Raw genomic sequence first — 27098 nt, forward strand, 5'->3', positions numbered from 1 at the left:
GCAAGACGGAGGTGACGCTTCAGGAAACCTAGTGTTTTATTTGATGCTGAAATGATGTTACTGATATGAGCGCGCCATGAGAGATCAGGAGAGACGGTGATTCCCAGATATTTATACGATTCTGTTAGCTCAATCGGTGTATTAGAAACAGAGTAATAAAAGCGATAAGGGTTACGACGATGAGAAAAAGACATGAGTTTGCATTTAGTAGGATTAAGGGACATCAACCAATTATTGCACCAATTTAATACACTGTTAAGACCTGCCTGAAGGGTGTGTTGATCATCGCGATTGTTAATGGTACGGTAAACGACACAATCATCGGCGAACATTCTAATGTTGCAGGAAACATGCATGGGCAAGTCGTTAATATATATTAAGAATAGAAGGGGCCCAAGGACAGATCCTTGTGGGACACCGGATGTTACTGGGACGGACTTAGACAGGTGGCCGTTAACATAGACAGACTGCGAATGATTAGTTAGAAACTCTTCAATTCATTTTAAAATATTAGCATGTAGGTTGAGCTGCGAAAGTTTTAGTAATAGTCAACGGTGAGGGACCTTGTCAAAGGCTTTTGCAAAATCTAGAAAAATGGCATCGGTCTGCATGTTGCAGTCGAGATTATCATGTAAGTCATGAAGGAAGAGTGCTAGTTGGGTTTTGCATGAGAGGCCCTTGTGAAATCCGTGTTGTGAAGGATGGAAAAATTCGTTTGCGTCAAGGAAGTTGATGATTTGTGAGTATATGACGTGCTCCATTATTTTACATGGTACGCTAGTTAAGGAAATGGGGCGGTAATTCAAAGGTGAGCCTCTGTTGCCCGATTTGTAGGCTGGAACGACCTTGCCCTGTTTCCAGTCAGCTGGAATGATTCCTGAAGACAGTGACTGTGAAAAAAGAAGACATAAATGGGCTGCACAAATAGTGTTCACATTCTTCAAAAGTTTTGAATTAATTAGGTCTGTACCAGCTGCAGACGACAGTTTCATATTATGAATTATGGATGAGATGCCTTGTTCTCTAAAGGTGATAGCCGGCATGAAGGATTCCAAGTTGAAGGATGATCTGTGTGGAGGCGCGTCAAACTCGGTGGTGAAGACAGTTGCGAATGCATTGTTAAAAACATCTGCAGAGTCGTTATCAGCAACAGGTTCATGCAAGTCATTCGTTAACGTAATATGGGAACGGTGCGTAGGATTTAGGACCTGCCAAAATTGCTTTGGGTTGCTTATTAGTAGGTTTGGTAAGTCGTGGTGATAAAATGAGTGCGTGGCATCACGAACGGAACGTAAGTATAATTTTTCGATTTCGTAATATTTTTCTCATGCGGCAGGCGTGTCGATGCGTTTGGCGGAGCGAAAAAATTGTTTCTTTTTGTTTTCTAGGCGTTTTAAGGGCCGAGTAAACCAGGGTTTATTGCGGTTAGTGTGAAAAGTAATCGTCGGGACAAACGTATCAGTAAGACTGTTTAATTTGTTCTTGAAGATTGACCAGTTTTCATGAATTGAACGAGTGTGAAATGCGGATTCATATTCGGGAAAAAAAGTGCTAAGATCTTGAGTTATTGCGTTGTAGTTCCCTTTATCGTATAGACATATTGTTTTTTCAGATGTCTGTTTTTTAGTAGAGTGAAACGAAAATAGAGTATGTATGAATGACGATGGTAATTCTATTTTGCCTCAATACTGTTAAGCATGCCGCAGAATGACTGGACCGTCGGGCATTCCACTGTACTCGAGGTGAGCGCATTCCACTCACTTACTGTCCGTGGAAAAAAGTTTTTAAACACGTTAGTCCTGCAAGAAAATTCTTTTAATTTTTTCGAATGATTAGATCGTGTTGGGCGCTTAGAAACTAAATTAATGTACACATCCTTATCTATTCCCAGCATATCATGATATAGTAGGTACATATATTTCAGTCTGTCCCTATACCGTCTCAATTTTAATGGCTCTAAGTTTGCATTGTTTAGAAGAACCATCGGAAATACTTGCCAGCTATAACAGTTGAATATAAATCTAACCGATTTTCTTTGAATGCTTTCTAACTGTGTTATGTTTTTCTGGGTATACGGGTCCCATACTACTGAGGCGTACTCTAGAATTGGTCTAATGTACGTTTTGCACGCTAAAAGACGGATTTCTTGTGTTGACTATCGAAGCGACCTTTTCAAGTAATGAAGCTTGCGCATTGCTTTTTTTGAAATATATGGCATATGCTCGTTCCATCTGAGGTCAGATGTAATTACGAGACCCAAGTATTTGTAGCTGCTGACCGTAGACAGAATATTACCGCCGATGCTATAACAAAATTATAAAGGGTTTCGTTTTCGCGTGATTGACATAGCGACCGTTTTCTTTGCATTCATAGTCATTTGCCATGTGGCGCACCATGCTTCTACGTTGGCTAATGATCAATTCAAACAAACCTGGTCATTGCAGTTATTGATTTCTTGATATAGTATGCAGTCATCTACAAATAACCTTATTTTCACGTTCACTACTTGTATTATGTCATTGACGAAGATAAGAAAGAAAATGGGCCCAAGGACGGATCCCTGTGGAATGCCCGACTGTACCGGTGCTGAGTCAGAGCACACACCATCAATAAACACACTCTGTCACCGTGATGACAAATATGCAGAAATCCATGCAAGCAGCAGATCATTTTTAAGTATTGGCTGTAGATTTAAAAGTAGTTTAGAATGAGACACACGGTCAAATGCCTTTTCGAAATCTATGAATATGATATCAATTTGACCCTGCTTGTCTAAAATTGCTGCGAATTCGTGAATGGTTCGAGAAGCTGCGTTGTTGTAGATAATCCCTTTCAAAACCCATGCTGCCTGGAATCAATTATGTTGTTGTCATTCAGAAAGACCGAAATATGTTTGAATATAATATGTTCAAGTGTTTTGGCGCATGTGGGCAGCAATGAAATTGGTCTGTACGAAGTGATAAGCGACCGGTTTTCTGTTTTGGGTATTGGGGTAACCTTTGCGTACTTCCAGTCATTTGGAAGTGCTGCACACGATAAAGACTTATTAAACAGAATACACAAATACTTCGAGTACCACTCGGCGTATCTCATGAGAAAAGCAGTAGGTATGCCGTCCATTCCAGGCGATTTCTTGATATTTAAATTTAACAAGAGAGATAAAATGCCTTCTTCAGTCACTGAGATATTATCAATGGGTGGGCACTCAATTGAAGGATTAAAGGTTGGCTTTCAACCGTCATCATTCGTAAACACCGAACAAAAGAACTGATTGAAAGTCTTTGCAATCAAACATTTATCTGTTACGGTTTCTCCGTCTATGCAGAAACTGGATAGGGGCTGTTTTTTCGAAGAAAAGTGTCGCCAAAACTTAGCCGGGGAGGAAAGCAGATAATTCTTCAAAGATACACTCTGGTAGTATTCCTTTGCATTTTTAATGGCCATTTTTAGTTTGAGGCATATGTTAGAAAGTTTACTGGTGTTAATCTCTGTTGGACACTGACGGTGTTGTTCTCTTATTCGTTTAGCTTTCCGCCCTATCCGTACTATTTTCTTCGTCATCCATGGACGTTTGCGCTGCTGTATACTTAGTTTCGTGGGAACAAAGTTCTTGACGCATTTCAGGACTACGTTCTTAAAGAAAGACCATAGCTCGTTCACACAGCATGTGCTTGATTCTGAAAGCGAGATAAAATACGACATCGACCTATCCATGGCGTCTAAGATATCAACGTCTTCAGCACGCGAAAAGTTTGGAACGAAACTTTTTTTTCTTTCATTGTCAGTGGTATGGCAAAGTTGAACTGTTAAAGATATCATTTTGTGGTCAGATATTCCATCAAAAATATGTACTTCGGGATTACGGTTGAGTACTGCATTGCTTACAAGAAATAGGTATAAAATTGAAGCTGTATCGTTTTGAATTCTGGTGGGCACTTTTACCAATTGAGCTAAGTCATGAAATATTACGAGGTCAACAAAAGGTTCAGCTTTGCTTGTAAGGGTTCGGGAAAATCGCTACTCCAGTTTATTGACGGCATATTGATGTCGCCACCCAAGAGGACATTGCAAGAATAGCTTTGAATGGAACAAAGAAATTCATTGAGCTCGGAAAAAAAGTTTTCTTGTGTAGGTGGACGATAAAAACACCCACAATTAAATTGTGCTCATCGAAATGTACTTTAGTGATGACGCACTCGATTGCAGGTATATCAAGTAACTTTGAGACAAGTAATGATTGTTGGTAAATAATTGCAACCCCTCCGCCTAGCGAATTTTTATCTTTCCAGTGAATTCCGTAACCTGGTGGTGTTATTTCGTCGTCTAGGCAATATTCTAGGCACTATCTCTGTGGACATCCGAAAGATGATAGGTGTGCTCGGCAGGCGAAGCGCGCGCTCTTTTGAAGCGAAAGCTTCACTACACGCCAGCTGCTCAGCATTTCGCCGGGTGGGGCGCAAGGCCACATCTGCACATGCGCCGTTTCCATGGCAAACGGTTGCGCCGAGCCGCAGGTGTTCGCTGCGCGCCGTCGCCGCGCGTGACGTCATTATTCCAATATGCGCCTTGCTCTTTCCGCGGCGGCGCGCGCAGCTGCACTCGCTTGTCATATGCGCAATGGATGAAGAGGCGGTTTGCAAGCGCACGTACTCAGTAAGGCATCAGCAAAGGCTACGAGAAGCTACATCGACAGATCCCGAAGTCGTAGCATGGTACAAGGCCGGCCGACAACGCGAGAAGGAAGCAAGGAAGGCCAAGCGTGCGGCTGAGACGCCAGAAGAACGGGAAGCACGGCTCGCTAAACGACGGCGACAAGAAGCGGAGAAGCGACGACAACGAGCCGCGAACGAAGCCGCCGCCTCGACGTCCGCTCAACAACAGCCGTTCGAAACCAAGTCAGAGAGACGGACTAACCACGTGATTCGTCTCAGTGAATCTGGGACTGCAGCGAGGCAGTTTCACCAGAAATTCACGGACAGCCCGTTCGGCAGCGTGTGTGGCGTGTCAGAAAGACAATGGCACAAGAACGACATGAGTTTGGTGAGTTAAACCATGTATCCAACCTGAGTACTGCTTTCCCCGAATGGGATGCAGAGTTCGTCAGGCCAGCGTGTGTCGAGTGTAGTTACCCGCCCATGCCTATGCCCATGCCGCCAAACTTACCGCCGCGCTAAACAGCTTTCGCAGTTGATGTAGCGGTGGCGCCACCGGCGAAAGCCCGGTTCGCGCGCCGCTTTCCCCGCCCTTTGCTATGCTTGTATGAAGCCGATTCACATCAGTTTCGACATTACTGCGATATATGACTTTATTGGGGGTGAACTGCACAAGAAAAAAGGCAGAGACGTGTGCACATTATAGTGTCCGGGATGCAGAGTTTGGAATATCTGTCTCGTTTAGCGCGGCCGTAGGTGTCAACGTTACTAGTTTGTTCCAGTAACGTGGTAGATGTGGTACGTGTAGTATCAATTTTCCCTTGACTTTTGTGTTACATATTCAAACGCCATGTTACGGCAGTTTTTTCTAGTTTTCTTATTATTAGTGCATTTAATTGGAAGTGATCGACAGAATAAGCTTATATTTAAATTCGATACTGAAGCGAATGAGTAAACGAACAAAGTAAAGTAAATCATGGACCTAGGAGTATTTATCAGCGCTTCTGAAAGTAAATAGACCACCGCTCAGTGCCATTGTCAGGGCAGCGCAGCGGCTGCGCGGCCGCACCGCGACGCTGTTATCGCGCGCCGCCCTAGGAGCCAGAGCGGCCAGCCAGAGAAGCGTTTGCGGGACGGCAGGCTGGAAACGCTGATTGGTCGATGGGATGCGCTTCTCCGTGACGTTTTTTGACTTCGCCCTCGTTCTCAACCGGACGTGGCGTCAGCGCGCCTTTCTCGACCTCTCCCTAGAGCGCCTGGGGAATCGCTAGGTGCACCCGCCGCGCCGCGCGTGCGTGGTGAGCGGGCATGCCGCATTCGTTTCGTGATCCTCGGCGCGCTCGTTTCGAGGCGTGTGCAGCTATGGCGTTCGTGCGTGGTGCGCTCGGCGGCGACAGCCAGCTGAAATTTCTGTGCAGTTTTTGCTTGCGGCTTTCGCCGTTTCCCCAGGAGCACGTGGCTAGTGTCGTGCTCGTATTTAAAGTTTTTGCCGCGGCACTACAAGGATCCGCATCAGGCGCGCTTTGAGGACCGCCGTTTGACAGCTACGCTGACGCGCTTGTCGGGGGTGCGCATTCTCAACCCTGAGGTAAGGACTGAACTACATTGTCGCAAGTTTTCTCGTGCATTGAGGACTCACCAAATTGCGGTGCTTGTAACGAAACTTTTTTTTTTTTTTTGCAGCGTCGTTCCCTGGATATGCTTCTCGGAAGCCGATGTCATTGTTCGCCGCGGACGCTGGGCCTACTGCTCGCCGCCACGCCGCTGTAGGTTGACGTTGAAGAGCTGCTCCAAACGGCCCTTTTCAGGGCCGCTTCATTGCTTCCTGGAAGATTGCGGGCATCAATCTCGCGGCCGTGTTCCCTCTCTTTGTCGAAATCGGCGCCAGACATCAGAACCCGCGCTAGGCCTCGTTGCAGGGTTAAACGAGTGCAGTGTGGCTTTAGAGAAGTTATGACTTGCGCTTAGTCTATCTATATCATTCATTCAGTGCAGTGTGCCTTTGCTTCTTTAGCGACTTCTCACGCCTTGTCGAAATCGGATTTAAAGCTCACGCCACGCCTCGTTGAATGGGTTAACCGAGTGCAGCGCCTAGCTTTGTTTTTGTGTTCTAACCTGTAAGCAGTGCACCTTTCTTCGCTCCTTACTTTTGTTCTTTTCAGTCGTTTCCTGAATCCGTCGAAAGAGCCAGGCTTGCCGGATGGTTGTTCGCCGTGAATGGAACCACGAGGCGATCGCATCTGCATACACAGCACGACTTTGTTCCCTCGTGTTTTTTTTTTACCAAGGATTGCTTCGACAGCTCGTGCAAAACGAGGACTGCGCACGCCGTGTCGTCGCTGCTTAGTGAAGAGGCACAAAACGGATGTCGTCCTTACTAAAGGCCCTTCTCGGGGCCACCTCAGTGTTTCCTTTCCGCCCTGTGCACATGTTCCCCTCATTTCCAATCATTTGTAAGTTGCATATCAATGAATTAATAAATCAGTCAATGCACTTTATTTACCAGAAAAATCTGGCTGGTCACCCTGGGCTACAAGCTGTGCACACAGCTTGACAAGGCCCAGGGGACCATTAGATGACAGTTTTGAACGTAGGAAAAACAAGTTGGTACTTTAAAAGAACATGGAAAGTACACCAAACAATATAAGAGATAAACATTACAATCGCGCATTACAGTAAAGAAAAAGAAAACACTTTGACAGCAGACATACAGTATCAATTTACACTATAATACATACAAAAATCACGACATTCAGCATTATGGCACGAAATATAAGAACAGCACATAAAGCAAAAAAGAGAATGCAAGTTACAATAGTACAGATAGATTAGCTGTTTACATTTGCATATGCATAAAATTAGTCCTCGTCTCCTTGGGCCTCCTTCAAATCCTGCAGAAGGCTTGAATTTGCAACTGCTAATATCAAAGAAGATTTAGAAGAACTTCAGTTTGGGATACACGGTGCATAGTACTTGAGAAAACAAACAATAGCGCCTACAATGACACACACAGAAGAATAACTATGCAGCACAAGCGCTATCCTGCGCTCTACAGTATGGAACTGTGACTGAAAAATGAACCTTCACGTCAGTGAAATATGAGCCTTTAGGCTGTCTACAAATTGTTATTACAGAAAGAAAGAAATATTAGTGAATGTTGTGTGAGAGGCTTGCATATTACTCTGTTTGTTTATTTATTTATTTACCCCTCAAGGCCAGTGGCATTACACAGATGTTAGGGTGGGCTAGTCTAAAAGGAAAGTAAAATAATAGAGCCCGGCCCGCACCGCTTAGAGCACAACGGGCTAGTGGCATTACACAGGGGGAATGGTAAATATACTAAAACTGAGAGAAAAATACAGTTGATTACATGAACATTAAACAGCGCCTGAATATACAATGTTAGCTAGTGCTACGCGGAACTGCTCGTAATTTTCAGTGCCGGCAACTTCTGCGGTAAGGTGGTTCCAGTCGCATGAGGTTCGCGGCAGGAATGACTGCGAGGAGCATTTTCTGTTGCATGACATACTTCCAACTTTGTGATCATGATCAATGCGGCGGGATACAGAAATTGTACGGGGGATGAGGTGATCACGAAGAGCGGGATGATGGTACAGCTTGTGGAACAGGGTGATACGAAACACTTTTCTACGCGATGTCAGTTATGGGAGGCAGATATTAGACTTCATAGCTGTGCGGTTGTAGTTAACAAGGATTAAACGCACAGAGTTATTTTGCACCAGCTCAAGATCATTAATGAAGTCATGAGCAGGGTGCCATACACGTGTTGCATGCTCGAGTTTTTATCGTATTAGTGTTTGATAAAGCAGTAGTTTCAAATTGGAAGGAACGTTAAAGAAGTTGCGACGTAAGTAGCAAAGCATGCGATTAGCATTTTCAATTATGTTCTCGGTATGAAGAGACCAGTTAAGATAATAAGTAATGTGGACGCCGATGCACTTATATGATGAGGCTGATTCCAACGAAATGTTATCGATGTAGTAGTGAGGTGGGACGGAAGTTTTTCTAGATACACGCATGACTTTGCATTTGTTCATATATAGCTGCATTCACCATTCTTCGCACTGAAGTCAGTGGCGGTCTCGTCAAGTAGTCCCCTGCTATGTACGTTCACCTTGTTAGCGGCTGTCTTATTTCACACAATTCCACGTTCTACACGTTGATAGGTATCGTGTTCCTGCCTTGGTGGTAGTGGTTTATTTAAAAAAAAAAAAGGAAGCAAAAGAGTGTTGCCGGCTGCGGCAATTGCTATCTAATATCTTAAGCACCCGAGCTGCAGCCGGCGGAAACGACAGGGAAAGGGAGAGGATAGTAAGGAGAAGTATAGAGGGGAGCGACAGCAAGAAAGGACAGGGGAGAGCTTTGTACACTATTTACAAAATACAAAAGTAATCAAGTTCCCGCCACCGTTGTCTTGCCATGCCGCCGGCGCGGCGGCGACGGCGGTGCCATTTACCTGCGGTTGCGGTGGCCAACAACCTCGTCGGCGGGAGGGGGGGGGGGGGGGGGAGCCACCCATTCATGTCTTTATCCCACCAGGGACACAGCGACGCAAGCGAGGGGACCATCCCTTTCTGGCTTGACAAGGAGCACCGACCAGCCGCCTTGGGGACTGAGGGCAGAACAAATTAAGGCACTTCCCAGAACTGATAAATGAAGGCCGCTAACCCCACTGGTGAAATGTCCGGGCAGGTGCTTTGACCTTAGTGGACATGTCGTGGCAATTATCTCAGACGTCGACTCGTTTCCCCTGGTATCGAAATGAATATTGCTCGCGTAAACGTTAACATTCAAAGATTGAGTAATGGTATAACGTCTATACCTTTCGCCATTTATTTTTCAATAACAAAGCGCAAAAAAAATTTTGTGCAAATAAAATGAAAAATCGTTGTTTCTATTTTTTCTTTTTTTATATACAGCAGTCTGTCCGCTCCCCCTAAAACCACTCTCTGTGACCGCCACTGACTGAAGTAATGTAAGGTTGTTAGTGTTGGTTATTTCTCTAAAAATGACGCAAACATCAGCGAATAGGTGAATATTAGAATCCATAAGAGAGCGGGGATCATTAATGTTAGATCAGGAACAGTAGCTAGGGTCCAAGAACTGAACCTTGTGGAACTCCGGAAGACACCTCTGTAAAACAGGTGTTATAACCGTAAGCAATAACTAATTGTGAGCGATTAAGTAGACATTCAATCCATTTCAATAAGTTACAGTCAATATTAAGATGTTTTAGTTTGTGAGCCAAAAGGTTGTGACATACATCGTCGAAAGCCTTTGAAAAATTCAGAAATATACAGCCAGTTAGTGATGATAGGTCTAGAATACAGTGCAATGCATGTGTAAACTATATTAACTGTGTTTCGCAAGAGTAAAGTTTTCGAAAACAATGTTGCGCTGACATAAAAAGTTGTTCAATGAAAGGAAGTTAACAAGGTTGGTGAATATTATATGTTTGAACATTTTGGGTCAAGTATTGGTAAGGGATATGGGACGATAATTAATAGGGGATGCTTTGCTGCCGGATTTGTAGACTGTAACCACCTTTCCGATCTTCCACTCAGTAGCAGCGTTGACTGGTCAATGCTGGAAAAGTTTGGTTAGTATAATGGGCGAATAAGCTGCAGTGCTTTTTAAGTAACGCAGTCATAACCCGGAGCGGAATGAACACTGAGTCCATCAATAAGCTTATTCACACCAGTAGGAGCAACAGTTATAGGTGGCATGAAAACATAGTTGAAGTGGTGAGTTGTAGGCATATGTATACATCAGATATGGGTGTAAAGTTGTCAGTGATTACGCGGTTAAGAATCGTGACGCGAACGTCGGAAGGGATGAGGTCGCCTAACGGGTCAGATAACGCAAAACTATCGTCGGTGGAAGGATTAATGACCCGCCAGAATTTTTGACATTGGTGGTTACATGCGAGTGGAAGTGCTTTTAGCGCTTTTGAGCGCCTGAACATACATGTTGGAAGCCGCTGAATACGAAGTCCGATCGCTCACTAGTTGGCGAGAACTTTGCGATGCGGTAGAGGCTTTCTTTTTGTTAGATAAACGTTTAATGTGATTATTACACTAGGGAGCTATTGAGTGGGTGGTAGCAGTGCGTTCAGGAGTGTATTGTTCTGTGAGTTGGGTGATTATAGCTGTGAACATGCTCCAGTTGGTTTGAATGCTGCGGACACCAAAGCTATGGGAAAGCATCGATAAAAAAAAATAGTTCATTATTTATCGCCTGAAAATTTGCTCCATTGTAGTCTCGTATTATTATTTTTTTTCTTTTTGTTAGTGTTCGGAGTGGCTAGATTAATGTCATAGTGCATTAGCAAGTGGTCGCTGATGCCTGGCAGGTATGTAATAGGTGAGACTATGTCAGATCGATTTGTCAGGATTAAATCTAGCGTATTAGCCGCGTTGGCTGTTATAGTCCCTTGTGAGCACAAATGCACTAACAAGAATACTGAGCGCACATCTAAAAATTCGCGACTTCGAGACGAGAACGGGGACATTAAAGGGGAGTTGGTATCCCATGTTATCTTCGAAAAAATTAGATCGGCAAATAAAACAATACTGAAATAGATCATGGTGCTTTGTTTTTAAGTGTTTCCATAAAAAAGTATGGCAACAGATAAGGAAAGGCTTAGGTGATCGTGATCGAGGAGGTTAGACTGAATTATAGTGCAACAGCTTGAAACAGGTCTTCACATCATTCATATATACTAGAACATTGCAGGAGCCAGGACAAAGCAAAATTACACAAATTACGTTTGAATAGAGATTATGGCAGGAAAATGGATGAAATATAGCTAAAAGAAGAATTGTGAACCGAAGCAAAGTATGTAATGAGCCAGAAATATGCATATCAAAGAAGACACTGCACTGAGAAAATGGACAGCATGAAATAAATGAGCAGCACAAGTGCAGCGTACAGGCCTTTATCAAAGAATTTATTTTTTGTTTATTTACCACGTCCTGGTAGTGTTAGCTCCATAAAGCATTATCAAAATTATCACAATTTTCAGTTTTATTTGCTTAGGAGAACGTTAGAGCAATAAGAACTTGGCTCATAAATGCACCTCAAATATTGCCATAAATCATCGTACTCTTCGTCCTGGGCCACAAGAGCTGGGGCTTCATGAGATAATTATTACGGTGCATTAACGAAAATTTCAACATGCCGTCAGCATGCAAAGATTTTATACTGGCGCTGAAAAACCCGCATTTTTTTTAATTTTCGCTGGCAGGAGGGAGTAACTTTCTTGACTGCGCTGCTTTCTTCCTAAGCAAATGAAAGACGTGTATGCCGAGCAAAAACAATTCGAAAATATGTAGCGTAAGATATAACACTAATGCACTGTGAAGCTTGATGCCTTATTGGTCCAGTAGAGTGGAGAGCTGGGCGAGTTAATTGGTTCACGATTGTAGAAAGAAAACCAGCGCAAAAGACGGGGACACAGAACTCGGAACACAGAATACAGGAACACAGAACACAGCGTCGTCCTGTGTTTCTGTTGTGCGTCTCCGTCCTTTGCCCTTGATTTTTTTTTCCTTAATTGGCCATGCACTTGTGGCAATTTAAGTGCACTTCCGGTGAATTTTGCACAAAAGTAGTGTATTTTTGCATTCACCTTTTTTACACGCTGAGTTGTTTTATCTTTTGGTCACTTCAGAAGGGAGGAGTTAGTATAGAAGTAATTTACTTGGAGAATACAAGGAAATATATCTTGCGATGAATTTTCTCATATTTCAATTCTGCCTGATGGGAATGCATTACGCGCCATACGGTGTTACTCACAACCAAACGCCCAAGGCTCTAAGTTGGGCAAAGCATGTATCATATATGTGGAAGTGCGAATATGGCTGTGGTGCGCTGGGCGTCTTGCATGCACAGCAGGAAGTGATTTGTGTCTAGACCATCCAGGAGGGCATGTACAAGGACGGGAGGATAGTACAAACGCTAAAAAAAAAAAGCTAGCTGGGGCTAGAAACGCATTTTTCGTTCTAGCAAGTACCAACGTTGGGGCAAAGCAACCAGTTTTGGGCGCCTTGTAAGAAGAAAGGATGGTTCTGGGAAGCGGAGGCAGGGCTGCGTACGGCGCACGCGAGGTCGCGGGGTCACGGAGTCGCGAGATGTCTATCTTGCAGCAGCACATCGGGAAAAGGTTAAATTCTTCCACTCGCCACTCGCAGCGCACCGCAGAGCCGGCAGCCTTCTCTCTTGTCCGCCTACCCGGCAGGTTCCGGCCGGGGAGACGGACAATAGTCGCGGGCGAGAGCGAAGGAGGGGGGGGGGGGGGGGGGGCACCACATGAAAGGCATTAGAAGAATGTCACTGGCGCCTCCACTACGGCTCAGCTTGTACTATTCTGGCGCAGTGCTGCGTTTCGCCGTAATCGCTTGTCAGCAAAGTGAACACAGCACCGTGCCTTCCCGTGAATAGTACAAGCAGGGACGTCGCGGCCACATCGGCATTCGCAGTATAGCGCCGTCCTGTCGCTTATTTGCTCGCTTATCCTCTAACAAGTCAAAAAGTCTTCCTGTTGTGGCACGCCATCCATGGCTTACGACACCACGTCTGTCATTCCCCTTCATACTTCAAGCGTTTCTCTTGCTATGGAAGTATTAGCCGTTGCGGCCACCAATTCAAGCAGCGAGAAAAATTTCAGCGCCGCAGGATTCGTAATGAAAGAGCGCCGCTCTTGTTTCGATCAAGCCATCATCAATGAACAACTTGCATATTTAGAGTGATAAATCTATACCTTTATGCGTTGTGTCTTGTGTATAATCCCAAACTGTGATCTGGAATGCGAGGTCAAAATTTGAATGTCATTGAAATAAACTCATTTTCCTGAAATTCTCTTTTTGTGTCGTCGCCGCTTTGCAGGTCGGGCCGAGCACGAGCGTGCTCAGGGTCCTTCAGTGTCGGGCCGGGCTTCCTGTCGGTAGGTTAAGTCCCGGGCCGGGCGCGGGTTCGAAATTGCGGCCCGTGCACAGCTCTATTCAGAAACCTAATCACATTTCCTTTTGTGAAAAAAGAGCTATGTGCAGAGTTTAAATGGTGCAAGTATGAAGCTACAATGAAGTCAATTACCAAACACATCGAAACATCAGTTGTGATGCCTGAAAAAAGATGTACTGCAACATATAAATACTTAAGTCTCGATAAGCAGGAATACTGAAGGGGAATAAAAACAGTTTTCTTTTGTTCGGGCTCACGCACCTGCTACAAACATATTCTTTATACATAGCAATAAAACTTGAAATAACTGTTTAAGAAGCCTTTTGGTCAAAGTATAGCTAAGTATGACTGAAAGGAGTCCGCAAGAAATGCACGGAAGCAGGCATGCAGTGTGACAGCGCAGCGCGACAGGTGCGCTTTTTAATCTCGCGCGCGCACTGAAGAACATGGGTTTATGGTTTATTGGGGTTTTAACGTCACAAAACGAGTCAGGCTATGAGGGACGCCGTAGTGAAAGGGGTTCGGAAATTTCGACCACCTGGGGTTCTTTAACGTGCACTGACATCGCACAGTACACGGGCCTCTAGAATTTAGCCTCCATCGAAATTCGACCACCCCGACCGGGATCGAACCCGCGTCTTTCGGATCAGCGGCCGAGCGCCATAGCCACTGAGCCACCGCGGCGGGTCGAAAGACATGACGGGGACACGCCGAGGAGGCAACGCTGCAGTGCACGCTGCCTCCTCGCCTCTCGGCTCCTCGCGAGCAGCCCCGTCCGCTGACGAGCGGTGGCGGGGGAAAATCTAGGGAAAACATGCCTGTCCCCAACCGGACATGACGTCATTAAATATCACGTGACCTATGACGTCACGCGTATGACGTCATATTTTTTTGACCAATCAGCGTTTCCAGCCTGCCGTCCCGCAAACGCTTGTCCAGCCAGGGTGCCTCGAGTTCGCTCTCGCGCGGGGGCTTGTTGCGCTTCATCGAGATCGTCAACAGCAGAGTAGCTGAACGCAACACTAGGTATTTATAAAGCAACCCCTTAATCCGTAACGAATTTCTTTTTTGTAGCGTGAGCTACACCGTATCGCGTGCTCTCTTGCTCGACCATACTGCGCATGCGCGAGGCGCACCTGGGCGCTGCCATATTGTTTCCGGCGGCGGAACCGGTTTCTAGCAGTCCAGAGAGGAGGCGTTTCGCCGCTTCCACCGTGCGAGCGGGAGGTGCCCACCGCAGTCCAGGGAACAATATGGCAGCGCCCAGGGAGCCCTTTTTGGAAAGGTCTATAGCTGGCGTGCCTCGCCGCGCGCGCTCGCCGTCGCGGAGCTGCGTAACGTCACTACGCACATCTGGCCCGCCGGCGCGCCTCGCCGCGTGTAGGGATACGCAGCTACTGCGCCGTGTTTTATGGAGGAAAAAGAGAGTCGGGCTGCTGCTCAGCGGCGCAGGAGATTTGAAAGACTTAATTCATCGGACCCCGAGGTTGTCGCGTGGCAGTTAGCCGTTGAGCGTAGGAAAAATGAGCGTAGCAAGGCCAAACGTGCAGCGGAGACGCCGGAACAAAGAGAAGAACGGTTAACCAAGAGACGTCGCCAGGAAGCAAAGAGACGTATCATTACCTCACAACGGGTTCGAGATGCAGAAGACGACGCGAAGGTTCGCCGTGCAACTGAACACGTGATCAAACTTAGTGAAAGTGCGAGTGCGACAAGGGCCTTCGAAGCGGACTTGACGAACAATCCGTTCGGATATGTGTGTGGCGTGTCCGAGAGACTCTGGCCTAAGAAAGACTTGACGGCGGTGAGTAGCACCAAGGTGTAACAGGGGGGAAACCAAGGTTATAACAAAGCTTAACCAAGATATATGTACGTATATCTTGGCATAGCTAAGCCGCTGCCAATTTTTTTCTTTTTTGCAAGCGACGGGAAATTTTGTCATCTTTCTCATGAGTGTTAGTCTTCAACGTTCCGCGACACATCAACCACAGAAATAAAAATGACTAGCACCTCTCCCCTCCCCTAACGAAAAGCCAAATGCAACCGCGGCGAGTAGCTAGCAGACGATCCGCGCCGGGCGGAGAACAGCAGCGCCAGCTGTATTGCCATGAGGCGGAGGCGCGCGGGACTACGCTTTATCCCATGCCGGTCGGCGCACCTACTCATCTAGCCAAGGGAAGGTGTATGTCCAAATAATTTTTCATTCTTGTTTGCCGTTTGCGGCATTAACTATGGTTTGCGCGCTCATTTCACAACAGTTCTCGAGTCGCATTGCCAAAACACTGGCAGCTACGTGGGCTGACACCACCGCTACCGCCATGGAGGCAGGCCTGCCGCTTTCGAGCTGTGACTGCCCCTGACTGTCCCGCTTCCGAATTTTCCTTCACGACCGGAGCGCTGCGCGATGGAAGACCACTCCGTATCTGGCTGCGCGAATGACAGCGTGCTAGAATATTGCACTGCGTTATACTCGAATGCTGCCACAGCTGATTCGGAAGCCGGCTGCTCGAATTACATTTTGCTAGGATATTCTGGCACACTGGGCTTGAATGCTGAGGATGCGAAACGTGCTGCTAGAGCAGAGGCTCAACGTCGGCGCCGTGCGGATCCTGCCATTCGCGCCGCCGAAGCAGAGGCGAAGCGCCGTCGCCGCGAAGATCCCGCTATTCGAGCCGCCGAAGCGGAAAGAAGGCGCCGTCGCCGTCAAGATCCTGCCGTCCGGGCGGCAGTGGCGGAGGCGATCCGCCGTCGCCGTCAGGATCCTGCCGTGAGAGCCGCCGATGCAGAGAGAAGGCGTCGTCGCCGTCAAGCTGCGATGGGGGAGGCGATCCGCCGGCGACGTGCGGATCCTGCGTTGAGAGCCGCCGAGGCTCAAGCGAAACGGGAAGCGCGTCCGGCAAAGTGTGAAGGTAGAGACTATCCGTTTCGGTCTGCGTGTTCAGTATGTAATCTCTTGTGGTTCAAGAGCGATTTGACTGTGCTCCCCGAAGCGTGCCATTCGACCTTGCGACCAGTGTTTCCAGAAGCGGACTTGACTTCGTTCTATTTGTGCGTGTTGTGTAAGCAGTCTGTGCTTTTGGGACATGTGCCGCACTTATCGACGACGAACGGTTACGGATATCCCGCAATGCAGGTAGGTCCACCACCGTGGAGCGCTGTGAGCGAGAAACTACAAAATTCCCCTAGAAATGCATTCGCACCATTGCTGCGGTGTCCAGTGCAGGATAAAGGGGACTTTTGTGAACATGCATGGATGTTGATGAAATGGTGACTGCACTTCCTGGAAACGCTGAGCACAGTTCATCTGAAACATTGAGTGCTGGCGAAGACAACATACTTGACCAGTGCAGTGTGAAAAGTCCTTGCCATGGTTGCAGGTTTCCAGTAAGAGTACATTGCACAAGCATCAAAAGGTTAATATTAACACCAAAAACTCTGTACAGGTATCACGAAGAGCCACTGAATGGTAATGACGAGGACGCGGAAGAAACAAACATTTCCCAAATGGAGTGACCTCTCTGACAAGTGGCTATAATGCTGCGACTCTTGATAGTGTTAGTGGTTGATCGTAATAGTGAATGGTAATGACGAGGACGCGGAAGAAACAAACATTTCCCAAATGGAGTGACCTCTCTGACAAGTGGCTATAATGCTGCGACTCTTGATAGTGTTAGTGGTTGATCGTAATAGAAAAAGGAAGGAAAAGATTTTTGCTGGCTGCGGCATCTTTCATCATATCCATAAGTACCTGAGCTGCAGCCAGCGGAAATTAAAGGGGTAGGGAGAGGACAGTGAGGGAGAAAGAAAAAGCGGAGGAAGCAACGGCAAGAAAGCCAATTCTCTGATATATGGGACAAAAACAAATCCTTAGTCATGGCACCTGGCCCATATAAAACTTATTTCATTAGCACACAGAGCAATAGTCATTTCATAGATATTTACTGAGAGAACTGTGGCCAATAGATCAGTTGGCAAAGCAGACTCAAATCATTCATTCTGTGAGTCAGATCTGCAGTTCTGACAGCTAGGAAGTCTCTTCACTTCGTGTTCTGTACTCTCACTTTCACCTTCATCCCTTCCCTTACAGCGCAGTTCAGGTGCCCATCAAGATATGTGAGACAGATACTGCGCAATTTCCTATCCTCAAAGACCAATTTACCAATTTCCCCGGCAGGGGGGCATCTGCTACATGCAGATGTTGGTGAGTGGCGACACCACGAGTTCCTCAGCATCCGCAGGGGCATCCCCGCAGGGGGATGATAGTAGCAGTGCGCCACCACGTACCCGAGCACCCGCGCTTAGCCGTGCGTGGCATCGCCGTGTCCGGGGAAAAGGGAATCCTGGTGGTTGAGCCAATGCCGAGCATTTGGACCTTTAAGGACCCTCGGCGAAGGCAACACACCACTTTGGCCCCAGCTTCCTGTAGGCGGCACCTCCGGCCTGACCCGACCGGGGGGAATGGGCAGTCGCCTTTTCCTGTCCTCCGCACTCCATCTTTCATTTTCTTATTCCTTTCTCACGACTCTCCTGTCTTCTACTCACTTCTTGGTTTTTTCCTTTTTTTGGCTGCGAGGGTTAACCTTGTAGGGCCAACTATCCTGAGTTGTCATATTTAGCTATAGCCGGGGTATACAGCTGGCGTGTGCAGGGCTTCCTTGCAAGTGCCTATCCTGCCCCCTTGTTGGGCTCCGTGGTGGGTGGCTGGCACCGTAGCCAAATAATATACGTATCCTATGGCTCTGTCCCAACCCCCGCCTTTACGGTCAACAGAGGCGCGGGATCCCCTTTACGGTTACCCGTCGTCCCTCTATGAGGTTTGAGTACACAGTTAAAAGTTAGGCCGGTCAACCCGTGAAGCACGTGTGTCGGTGTGGGATTGAGGAATAAGTTCACAGTAAGTCACCGTTCTTTCAAGCAATTGATTATTTACAACTGGTAGTCCAAATTACACTGCGTAATAATCAAACAAACAACTAAAAAACCCCGACAATGAACAAACACTGCGATAAAAGAATATAACGAAAACGAAGCAAATATTACAGATATAGTAAGTAGGGGCAAGAGTTGCACAGAACAAACGTAAGATTAGCCAGAGCAAGGTTTAAACACAGGCGAAAACAATGTTCAATTAAACGAGAGTCTTTTGCAGGAAAAAAGGGAGTTCTCACAGCTTTCTTGTTCGATGGAGCGTCATAGTTGCAGAGTTCAGTAGCGGCGGTCGTGCCAGACGAGGAAGAACGAGGAGTTGGCCGCGGGCTCGGCGAAGAAAAAGAAATAACACTTTCCCCAAACGGACGGCCGTTTGAGTGACCCGAGAGGTTGCACCTCCCCAGAGCGCACTGCCAGGGCGGGCGGTGGTCTGCCCTTTTATTCCCTCGCCGGATTGCCCGGCGCGCCATCCGGTCACTGCCCCCGAGAATCATGTCGAGGCATGCTCGCAGGAGCTGGTAGATCCCGTAGTTTACGCTGCTCAGAGGAGCGGCGAGATCTCGTATCTTCCGCTCTACAAGTGAGGCAGCTTGTGACAGGCTCCCCCTCCTTCTTCAAACGATCGCCCTCTCAAGAGAGGGCGGACCGATGTAACCAAGCAGTTTGTACACAAAACAAAAGAACTCTTCCCAAAATATCACGTGGTCCACATTGAAGATCCTGAAAAACCAGCAAAAAAAAACATCGCCATTCATAGTTGCGAAGTGTCTCAAAGAAGTGTTGGGCCCCGGTTACAAGGTGACCAAACTAACTAGCGGAGAATTGCTCCTAGAAATACGCGACAAAGTTCAAGTTCCTAAACTCTCCAGCATTCTGGCATTTGGGGACATTCATGTCTCCGTCACACCCCACAGGTCACTAAACACTGCCCCTGGTGTGATCTCTGAAATCGATTTCCTGGATATCACCGAACAGGAATGCTTGAATGGCCTAGCCAATCCAAATGTAACCACTGTTGAACAGATCAAAATAAGAAAGGAAAACTAAGAAATCCCAACAAAGCATCTTGTACTTACTTTCACTTGTTGCACCCTCCCAGATTCCATCGAACAGGGTACACAAAGATTACCATGAGACCTTACATTCCTAACCCCGGACGCTGTTTTAATTGCCAAAGATTTGGCCATGGTTCCCAGAGTTGCTGTAGCCGCAAAACCTGCGTGTAGTGTGCTTCAAAAGAACGCACGCGCCTCAGAAAACTGCGAAGCAGCATTCCGCTGCGCTAACTGCAAAGGCGAACACCCAGCCTACTCCAGGTCTTGCCCATCATGGAAGACGGAAAAAGAAATCATTACATTGAAAACGAAAGAAAACATTTCATTTAAAGAGGCAAGAACACATATCAGAATGGAAAGCCGATGTGGTGCGAAGGGGCGATCCATCACACTGGCCTCTGGCATCTGCCCAGAGCTCACACAGTGAGGCTGCGGCGGAGCCATCCTCGCCCCTGTTGGAGGTAGCTAACACTACTCCACTGCCTCCAAAGCAGGTCATGCTGCCTCTCGAGGCAGCGGACCTCGAGACCTCGCCTTGTGGGCAGAGATCTGTCACAAAGACCCAGATGCAGTCTGCACGATCGTCCTGCGCCTCTGAAGAGGCAATAGACCCGAGCCAGGGTAGCTCCGTGCCGTCGACATCGCAGGTACGGCGGAACTCCCTGGATAGGAAAAAAAAGGAGGCAAGCCAACCTAAACCCAGTTTCTCACCCTCCACACACAAGATGGCATTCATAATATGTGGGAACGGGAGGGTATCTTAAATAATTTCACCGACATAAAGGACATCCTAACTTCACTCTCCCCTGTTGCGTAGTGCCTGCAGGAAACTAACCTAGGTCTGCCTCCGGCATGACTGAGAGCATGCAAACATGCTATCGGCAGGGTTAGCCATCATCGTGCAAAGTGGAACAGCAGCCCATGAAGTGAAACTTAAAACTAAATTAGAGGCTGCAGAAGCCACTCTGCTTACATACCGGATGTCCCAGCTAAATGCAACCAAACTTTTAAAAAAAGGCGAAGTGTCCTAGTCCAGTGAAACCAACTCAGGGTTGTTCGTATTCACGTAGCCTAGTCTTGAGTATTTTTTTCGCTCTTCAAAGTTAATTAATTAGTTTGTTTAATTAGCTAACTTTTTAATAGTTGACTTCAGGAAGAAAGTGTCAATTCAAAAGTTTTAGATCACCTCGAGAAACTGCTAGTAGTGCTGTTTCCGTCAAGTTACGATTTACTTAGCTTCATTTATTGGCCTTAAAAGAAAGTTGTCACGTGACCAGCTGCTCGCTCACTTCTCTGCCCCAATGTGCACCCAAAGTCTCATCGAGGAGAGGACTTCAGAAAAAACGGATTTTATTCTTTAAGGCGTGTCTTGGGACGTTGAAGTGGCACAGTTGTCATGTGGAAGCTTTTTCTTATTGTGCGGGTTATGGTTAAAGGCCGGTTAAAAAGCTACTTTACGTAAATATTACTTTGCTGCAAATTTCTCAGTAAGCTGTTTCTTAAAGCGATCTACAACTTTTGCATTGACGCTTTGTTCCTCAAGTCAATAATTAAAAAGTTAGTTAATTAAGCTTGTCTAATTAGTCAACCTTGAAGAACAAAAAAATACTGCAGACTAGGTCACGCGACTCTAAACAACCCTCATTTGGTTTCAGATGGCTAGGACACCCCGTGTTTTTTAAAAGGTTGGTTACATTTAGCTGGGACACCTGGTATATAACAACTACAGTGTGCTCTGTATACCTCGAGCCACACCTGAAAGTTACAGACATAGAGCTAGGAAACTTTTTAGCACGACTACCCGAGCCTTATCGGGTAGTTGGCAATTTTCATGGACATTCCCCTTTCTGGAGAAGTGAAAAAACAGATACCAGAGGTCAAATTATAGAGGATCTTATTCTTAGAAGTAATGTCTGTTTGCTAAACTCTGGTAAAAGTACATAGTGCTCCCCAACCTCTGGGAAAATGAGCTGCTTAGATTTGTCATTTAGTTCACCGTCTGTTTTTAATGATTTTCAATGGGATGTCGTTGACAACCCATATGGCAATGATCACCTTCTGGTCCTAATCAGTTAAAGATCCCCAACATAAATCATCCCAACAAAACCGCGACATTGGAAGCTTCATTTAGCAGACTGGCAACTTTTTAGAACAGAAGCCACTTTCGAAGTAATACCGTTAGATAATTTTAACATTGATGAGGTAAATAAAAGTTTCACAAGTTGCATTCTAGCTACCACACACTTCGCTATTCCTCGGTCTTCTGGAGTGGTGCAACAAGTCCTTAAGGTATGGTGGACACAAGACAGCAAGGAAGAAAAAAAAAGACAAAACAAAGCATGGGGTATATTTCGCAGGTACCCGATACAGGAGAACCTCGTAAAATTTTAAAAAGCCAGAGGTAAAGCTTGGTACGTCCATCGTAGCATCAAAAAAATGGCTGAGGCTCAGCTTGGCTAAGCCTGGGGAATGCGAAGCATATTAGTGGCTAGGCTTGGTAATACATGGCTTTCCTTGGTTGAATACTTGGTCATTTTAATACAACCACTAGAAGCCTTCGTCGTGGGGGAAGACAACGGCATGGCTACAGCGGAACGCCGACTAACCCCGAGACGCGCGTTGGGTGAGCGCCTGGATTGCCACGGAAGCCGCGTCTGCCTGCCCGGTGGAGCGAGCGTTTCACCTACAGCGAGTGTGAACGCGCGTTCGAAATGCGCGGGTGTGACGGCTAGGGATCCCACGGCGACGGCGCGAGGTGGAGGCCGGCCAAGGAGGATATATCCTCCTTGAGGCCGGCTCTCTCATCCGATGTCACGTGGTGTGACGTCACGGTGTCACGTGGCGTGACGGCTAGGGGCAGGGTGTCGAACCGGAACCGAACCTGAACCCGAAACCGGAACCGAACCCGAATTTTTGCCCGGAACTGGAACCGAACCGAACCCAAATTTTTTTCGCCATCTTGGAACTGAACCCGAACCGGAACGATTCAAAGGAACCGCTCCGAACCGGTTCGGGACTCGGTTCAGCCGCACATTTTGTGCAACACGGCATACTTTTTTTCTTTTTTTCGGACCAAATGGCATATGCCAGCGCGTAGATTTACCCAGGGAAAGCTGTCGGGGCTATGGAGTGCGAAAATGGCATCCAGTCGAAATGGCATCCATGTCAACAACAAAACTGAAAGAACTCTCGTAGCTAGGAAGAAAGCTAATTGGCGTTTCCGCAATGTGCTTTTGGTAATTCTGAAGTATTTTAGGCCAGATTAACGTGAAATGTTGGATTTTATAGTATCCCCCTTTCACATGCTTACGTACAGCTTTAATCGAATTGTTAGCACTGCTTTAACTCGTAAAGCACTGAGTGAGAATGGTTTCCTTTTCTTTGTGTGAAGTACCATAAATATGTGAAGCATAGGCGCAATGACCCAATCACGTTGTGCAACATTTACTTTCTGAGGCATTCCTTGTCTCACATAGCAGATAATGAATAAGACCCCTCACGATGGCTGAGTGGCTGTGGTGCTCGGTGCTAATGCCAAGGTCGCGGGTTTGATACCGGCGGCGAGGTCGCATTTTTATAGCGACGAAATGGAAAAATGCCTGTGAGCTGTGCGATGTGAGTGCACTCTGAGTAACCCCAGCTGGTCTACGCTAATCTGGAGTCCTCCCCTACAGCGTTCCCGATAGTCTCCGCGCCGCTTTGACGCGTTAGAACACGCATAATACTATTATTACAAAGCAAAGAAATATACATATGTGTTTTCTTTTTAAAGAATCCGAACATTCTTTGTTGCACGCGACGGATATAAGCAATGAAAGGTGGGAATGTAGCAGCGGTACGATACTTAGAAAAAAAAAGTGATTACACAAAGAGGCAATGCGGAAATACATGCGCTCGCTGAGATGTGAAAAACGCCTAGAAAGGTGCTACTTAAATGAAATGTTACTGCGATGAAGTGATTTTCTGTTATGTCGATGCATTGAAATTGTTCTGCTCATATAAAAAAAATGTCAATCACTAGCAGGCAGCTTCGTCACGCTGTTCTCAGACTGCTGTATCTTGAATTCTCTGGCGAGCGGCTTATATCTGCCTCTCTCTGCCGCTCATGAGGGAAGCCAACAATAACCGAAACCAAGGAGCATAGGGGATGTGTACTTTTTTAAAAGTAATTTGTGGTGTCCATCAATAGGAGCTTAAAGAGCAATTATTTTTAACGATAATTGATGAAACTGAAAAAAAAATACACATGCCCCCAATAAGATCCGAACCCTTGACCTCCGAATTTTGCGTCTGGTGCTCTACCAACTGAGCTACGGCGACGATTTTTTCTTTGCTGCATGGAAACAGTTCCGAAAAGGAAAATCGCAGTAAGTCCATGCCACAAAACACCAGGCTGTGTAATACGAGCCCACCATACCCCTGCAAATCCCCACCTCCCTAAACATCAGAAGTTTGAGAGGCACACCCATGCATCTAGATAGGGGAGCCAGCAAGGCGGCTCTTCTAGGGTCCATCATACGGCTCTGGAGACTAAACAGTCACAGAAACATAAATAGATCACACGACACAACACAGTTTTTCTCCACTGGCAAAAAACGGGTACTAATCCGTGTGATTTCAATGTCCTTCTCAAGTGTACGTTCGCCTTAATTATGTCCCAGAAGAGCGTAGCATCATTGCACAGAATAAAACAATGGTCAATGGTCTTTCGCGCATTGCGCAGGCGGAAATTTACCATCCATGACACGAACATCTCCTCAGCATGAAGTAATAATGCATTGACAGGCAACGTCAGAGTGTGAAGTTCAGAGAAGAACGTTTTTGCAGCAGAAGAAATAAATGTACATTCGCTGTTAAGGAACTCCAGAAAAGGCTGCCGATACAACAGTACAGGAACCAAATACCCTGTAAGTACATGAGTCGTCTGCCTTCTGGAGAGGCTATACAGGTAGTCTAAAGAAAAGCGCACAGTGAGGAAATTTAAGGTGTCCGCTACTTCCGCGCTGCGGCGACGACTGTCTAATCTTTTTAGCTTTCGGGGGCACTTATGTGTAGTGCAACCGAATCATGAGAGTGTTCCCCAGCTCCACCCTCGTCAATAGTAGCGAACGTAATGCGTCTTCTTTTACCGAGAGTGCCACATAAAAAACTTAGCCGAACGGTGAGGACGGAAGCTGTGCAAGAACCTTCGCTTCGGGCTGTTTGTGTCTGAGGCGAGAGGCTTAAGGTTGGTTCACATGCAAGCGAATGGGCGACTGAGCGGCCCGTCACAGCGAAAATTTCCAACTTGCAACCTCGCTGCTCACCACCGCGAAGACTCAAAAACAAGTTTTTGCATTTTTTGCATCGCGGTGTCAAGATTCGCTAGCGTTTTCGCGTTCTTTTGTGGAACGCTTTGCGACGGCACACGTGCAGCATTCACAGCATTCCACCTCAGGTAGATCGGCTGCAGGTAGATGGGCCATTTTAGACCGCAGATCTTATGCGCCCGTACCCGCGTTCCGCGTCGTAGTCGGCGTAGCCGGCGTGACCGGTTGTCCAAGTAGCAGAGCGAATTAAACGCCACCTAGAAGGTGGATGCCACGGGAAGACCCCAAGATTGGCTAGCAGCATAATACGCCACATGCCAGGTAGCGTGTGATGAGTTGCGCTTAAAGTTCGCAATACCGACAATTGCAACCGTCTGTCATTTTATTGCCAGTGAGTGCCCGGATGTGCGCCGACCGAATTGTGCACGCCTGTGCATACACATGCTTAAGCGCACGCACGCACGCACGCATGCAAACACACACACACACGCACGTGCGCGCGCACCACGGAAATTTTTGAATTTTTGAGAAAGGAGACTAAACTGCTAACGCAGTAAAGAAACCGACTAAAATACTCTAACCTTGAGTGGGAATCGAGCCAGTGGCGGCGGGCGCAACAGAGAAGCTTCGTTTACTGATGCCTTATTAGGCTACTCGGCCATCTTCGAAGATTCTTTTTATTGTTGCCGCATGGAATATCAGGAACCTCCCTGACCTCGTCTTGCCTTACTTGAGTGGATCGAATTCCGCGACCTCGGCATACGGCCTCATGCCACTATCACTCCCTTGCTCTGCCCGCACATAAAAATTCCTGAAGGCGCACATGTCAAGAAAGGGTGATCAGTCAGGAGGTTGAACTTTCGCAGCATATACGTCCTCAGCTAAAATGAACTGTTCTCTGAACAGTGTCCTCGCCGAAAGTGGCGATTGTGCGTGTCTATCAATCATGCGGCTTCTTCACACACTAAGCAGTCTTAACAGGAAAAGTTCACACGGAATTCCGGTGTTCTTCATTACTGGCACAAATCTTATAGTTTAAGGCATGACCTCAATGTCCTTTTTAAGAGACTGATGAGGTGTGCTATGTCTCAATCGAACATAGCGTCACAAATAATTTCGTTGTTCAATAGTTCCTCCTTGCTTGCAGATGTAGCAATTCACTGATCATGGCACAAACATCCGCTTGGCTCGATGGCATGTCCTAACACGTAAGGTCGACGTTTGAAGTCTAAGAAAGGTTTTTGGGGCCTATTGAATGTACATCCTCTGAACTCGCCTTAATATAAGGCCGCCAAGAAAGGCTAGGTAAGGCTGCACGTAGAGGAAGTAATGACTGATCATAACTTTTGTCAGCTTCCTTCTGGAGAAGCCGTACAGGTAATCTAAGGAAAAACGAATATTTAGGAAATCGAGTGTGTCAGCACAAAATTCCTCCACGACTATATACATTAAAGACAGATGAGCATTTAGTCACCTAATAAGCACAGCTGCCAGGAAGCGGTGGTTTTCGGTTTCGAAAAATAAAAATCATGAAACAGGTTAGTGGGCAAAAACTGCACGAAAGACTCACCGTACTGTATAAAGGTAGCATGAAATTCTGTCCACGCATGGGCTCCCTTTTAAAGCGCCCCAGAAAAGTCACAAATATTCTATTTAACGAATTTACGGTCCTCCTCTTGTAATGCACCAATGGCAACATTTTCACAACGCAACGTCTCATCGAAGACGTCACAAGTTTGTGTCAATGGGATAAATTCAGACAACTCAGAGAAAGCTCCGACGTAGAGCAGAACATCCAGGATATCGACGAATGGGTGGAAGCCCTCATGCGCCAAGTTAAGGCCGCTACCACGACCCTACAGGAGGAAGACGCACCGACAACCGCCGACAGCAAACTCTTGCACATGTGGGAAGCTAAACGAGACATGGAAAAACGTCTCCGCACACAGAGATGGAACAGAAATTTGAGGCGAAGAATAGCCAGGCATAATAAGGAAATTGAGGAATACGCAATTAAACTTTCTGAGCAAAACTGGTGCAATAGATGTGATGAAATGGAAGGCAATATGAGCCTTTCCAAGACGTGGGGCCTGCTGCGACATCTCCTGGACCCTGATAGCTCAAAAACACAATCGGGCACTAGATTGGCGAAGGCCAGGCACGCGTTCGAG

The 27098-nt window shown here is 46.7% G+C and overlaps 2 protein-coding genes across 2 annotated transcripts in view; both read left to right on the forward strand.

Moving 5' to 3' along the window:
- Positions 1-27098, forward strand: part of LOC149370236 (uncharacterized) — a 77887-nt gene that overhangs the window by 31297 nt on the left and 19492 nt on the right. The gene's annotated exons all lie outside the window — the stretch shown is intronic.
- LOC149370238 (uncharacterized) lies at positions 4425-16035 on the forward strand. The gene is made up of 2 exons (XM_089560730.1): positions 4425-5040; positions 15893-16035. Exons 1-2 carry the CDS (start codon positions 4618-4620, stop codon positions 15992-15994), a joined length of 525 nt encoding a protein of 174 aa, XP_089416856.1. The 5' UTR covers positions 4425-4617; the 3' UTR covers positions 15995-16035.

This window comes from Amblyomma mixtum, chromosome 1, assembly GCF_055824585.1.
Source record: "Amblyomma mixtum isolate Tamu chromosome 1, ASM5582458v1, whole genome shotgun sequence".
NCBI lineage: Eukaryota > Metazoa > Arthropoda > Arachnida > Ixodida > Ixodidae > Amblyomma > Amblyomma mixtum.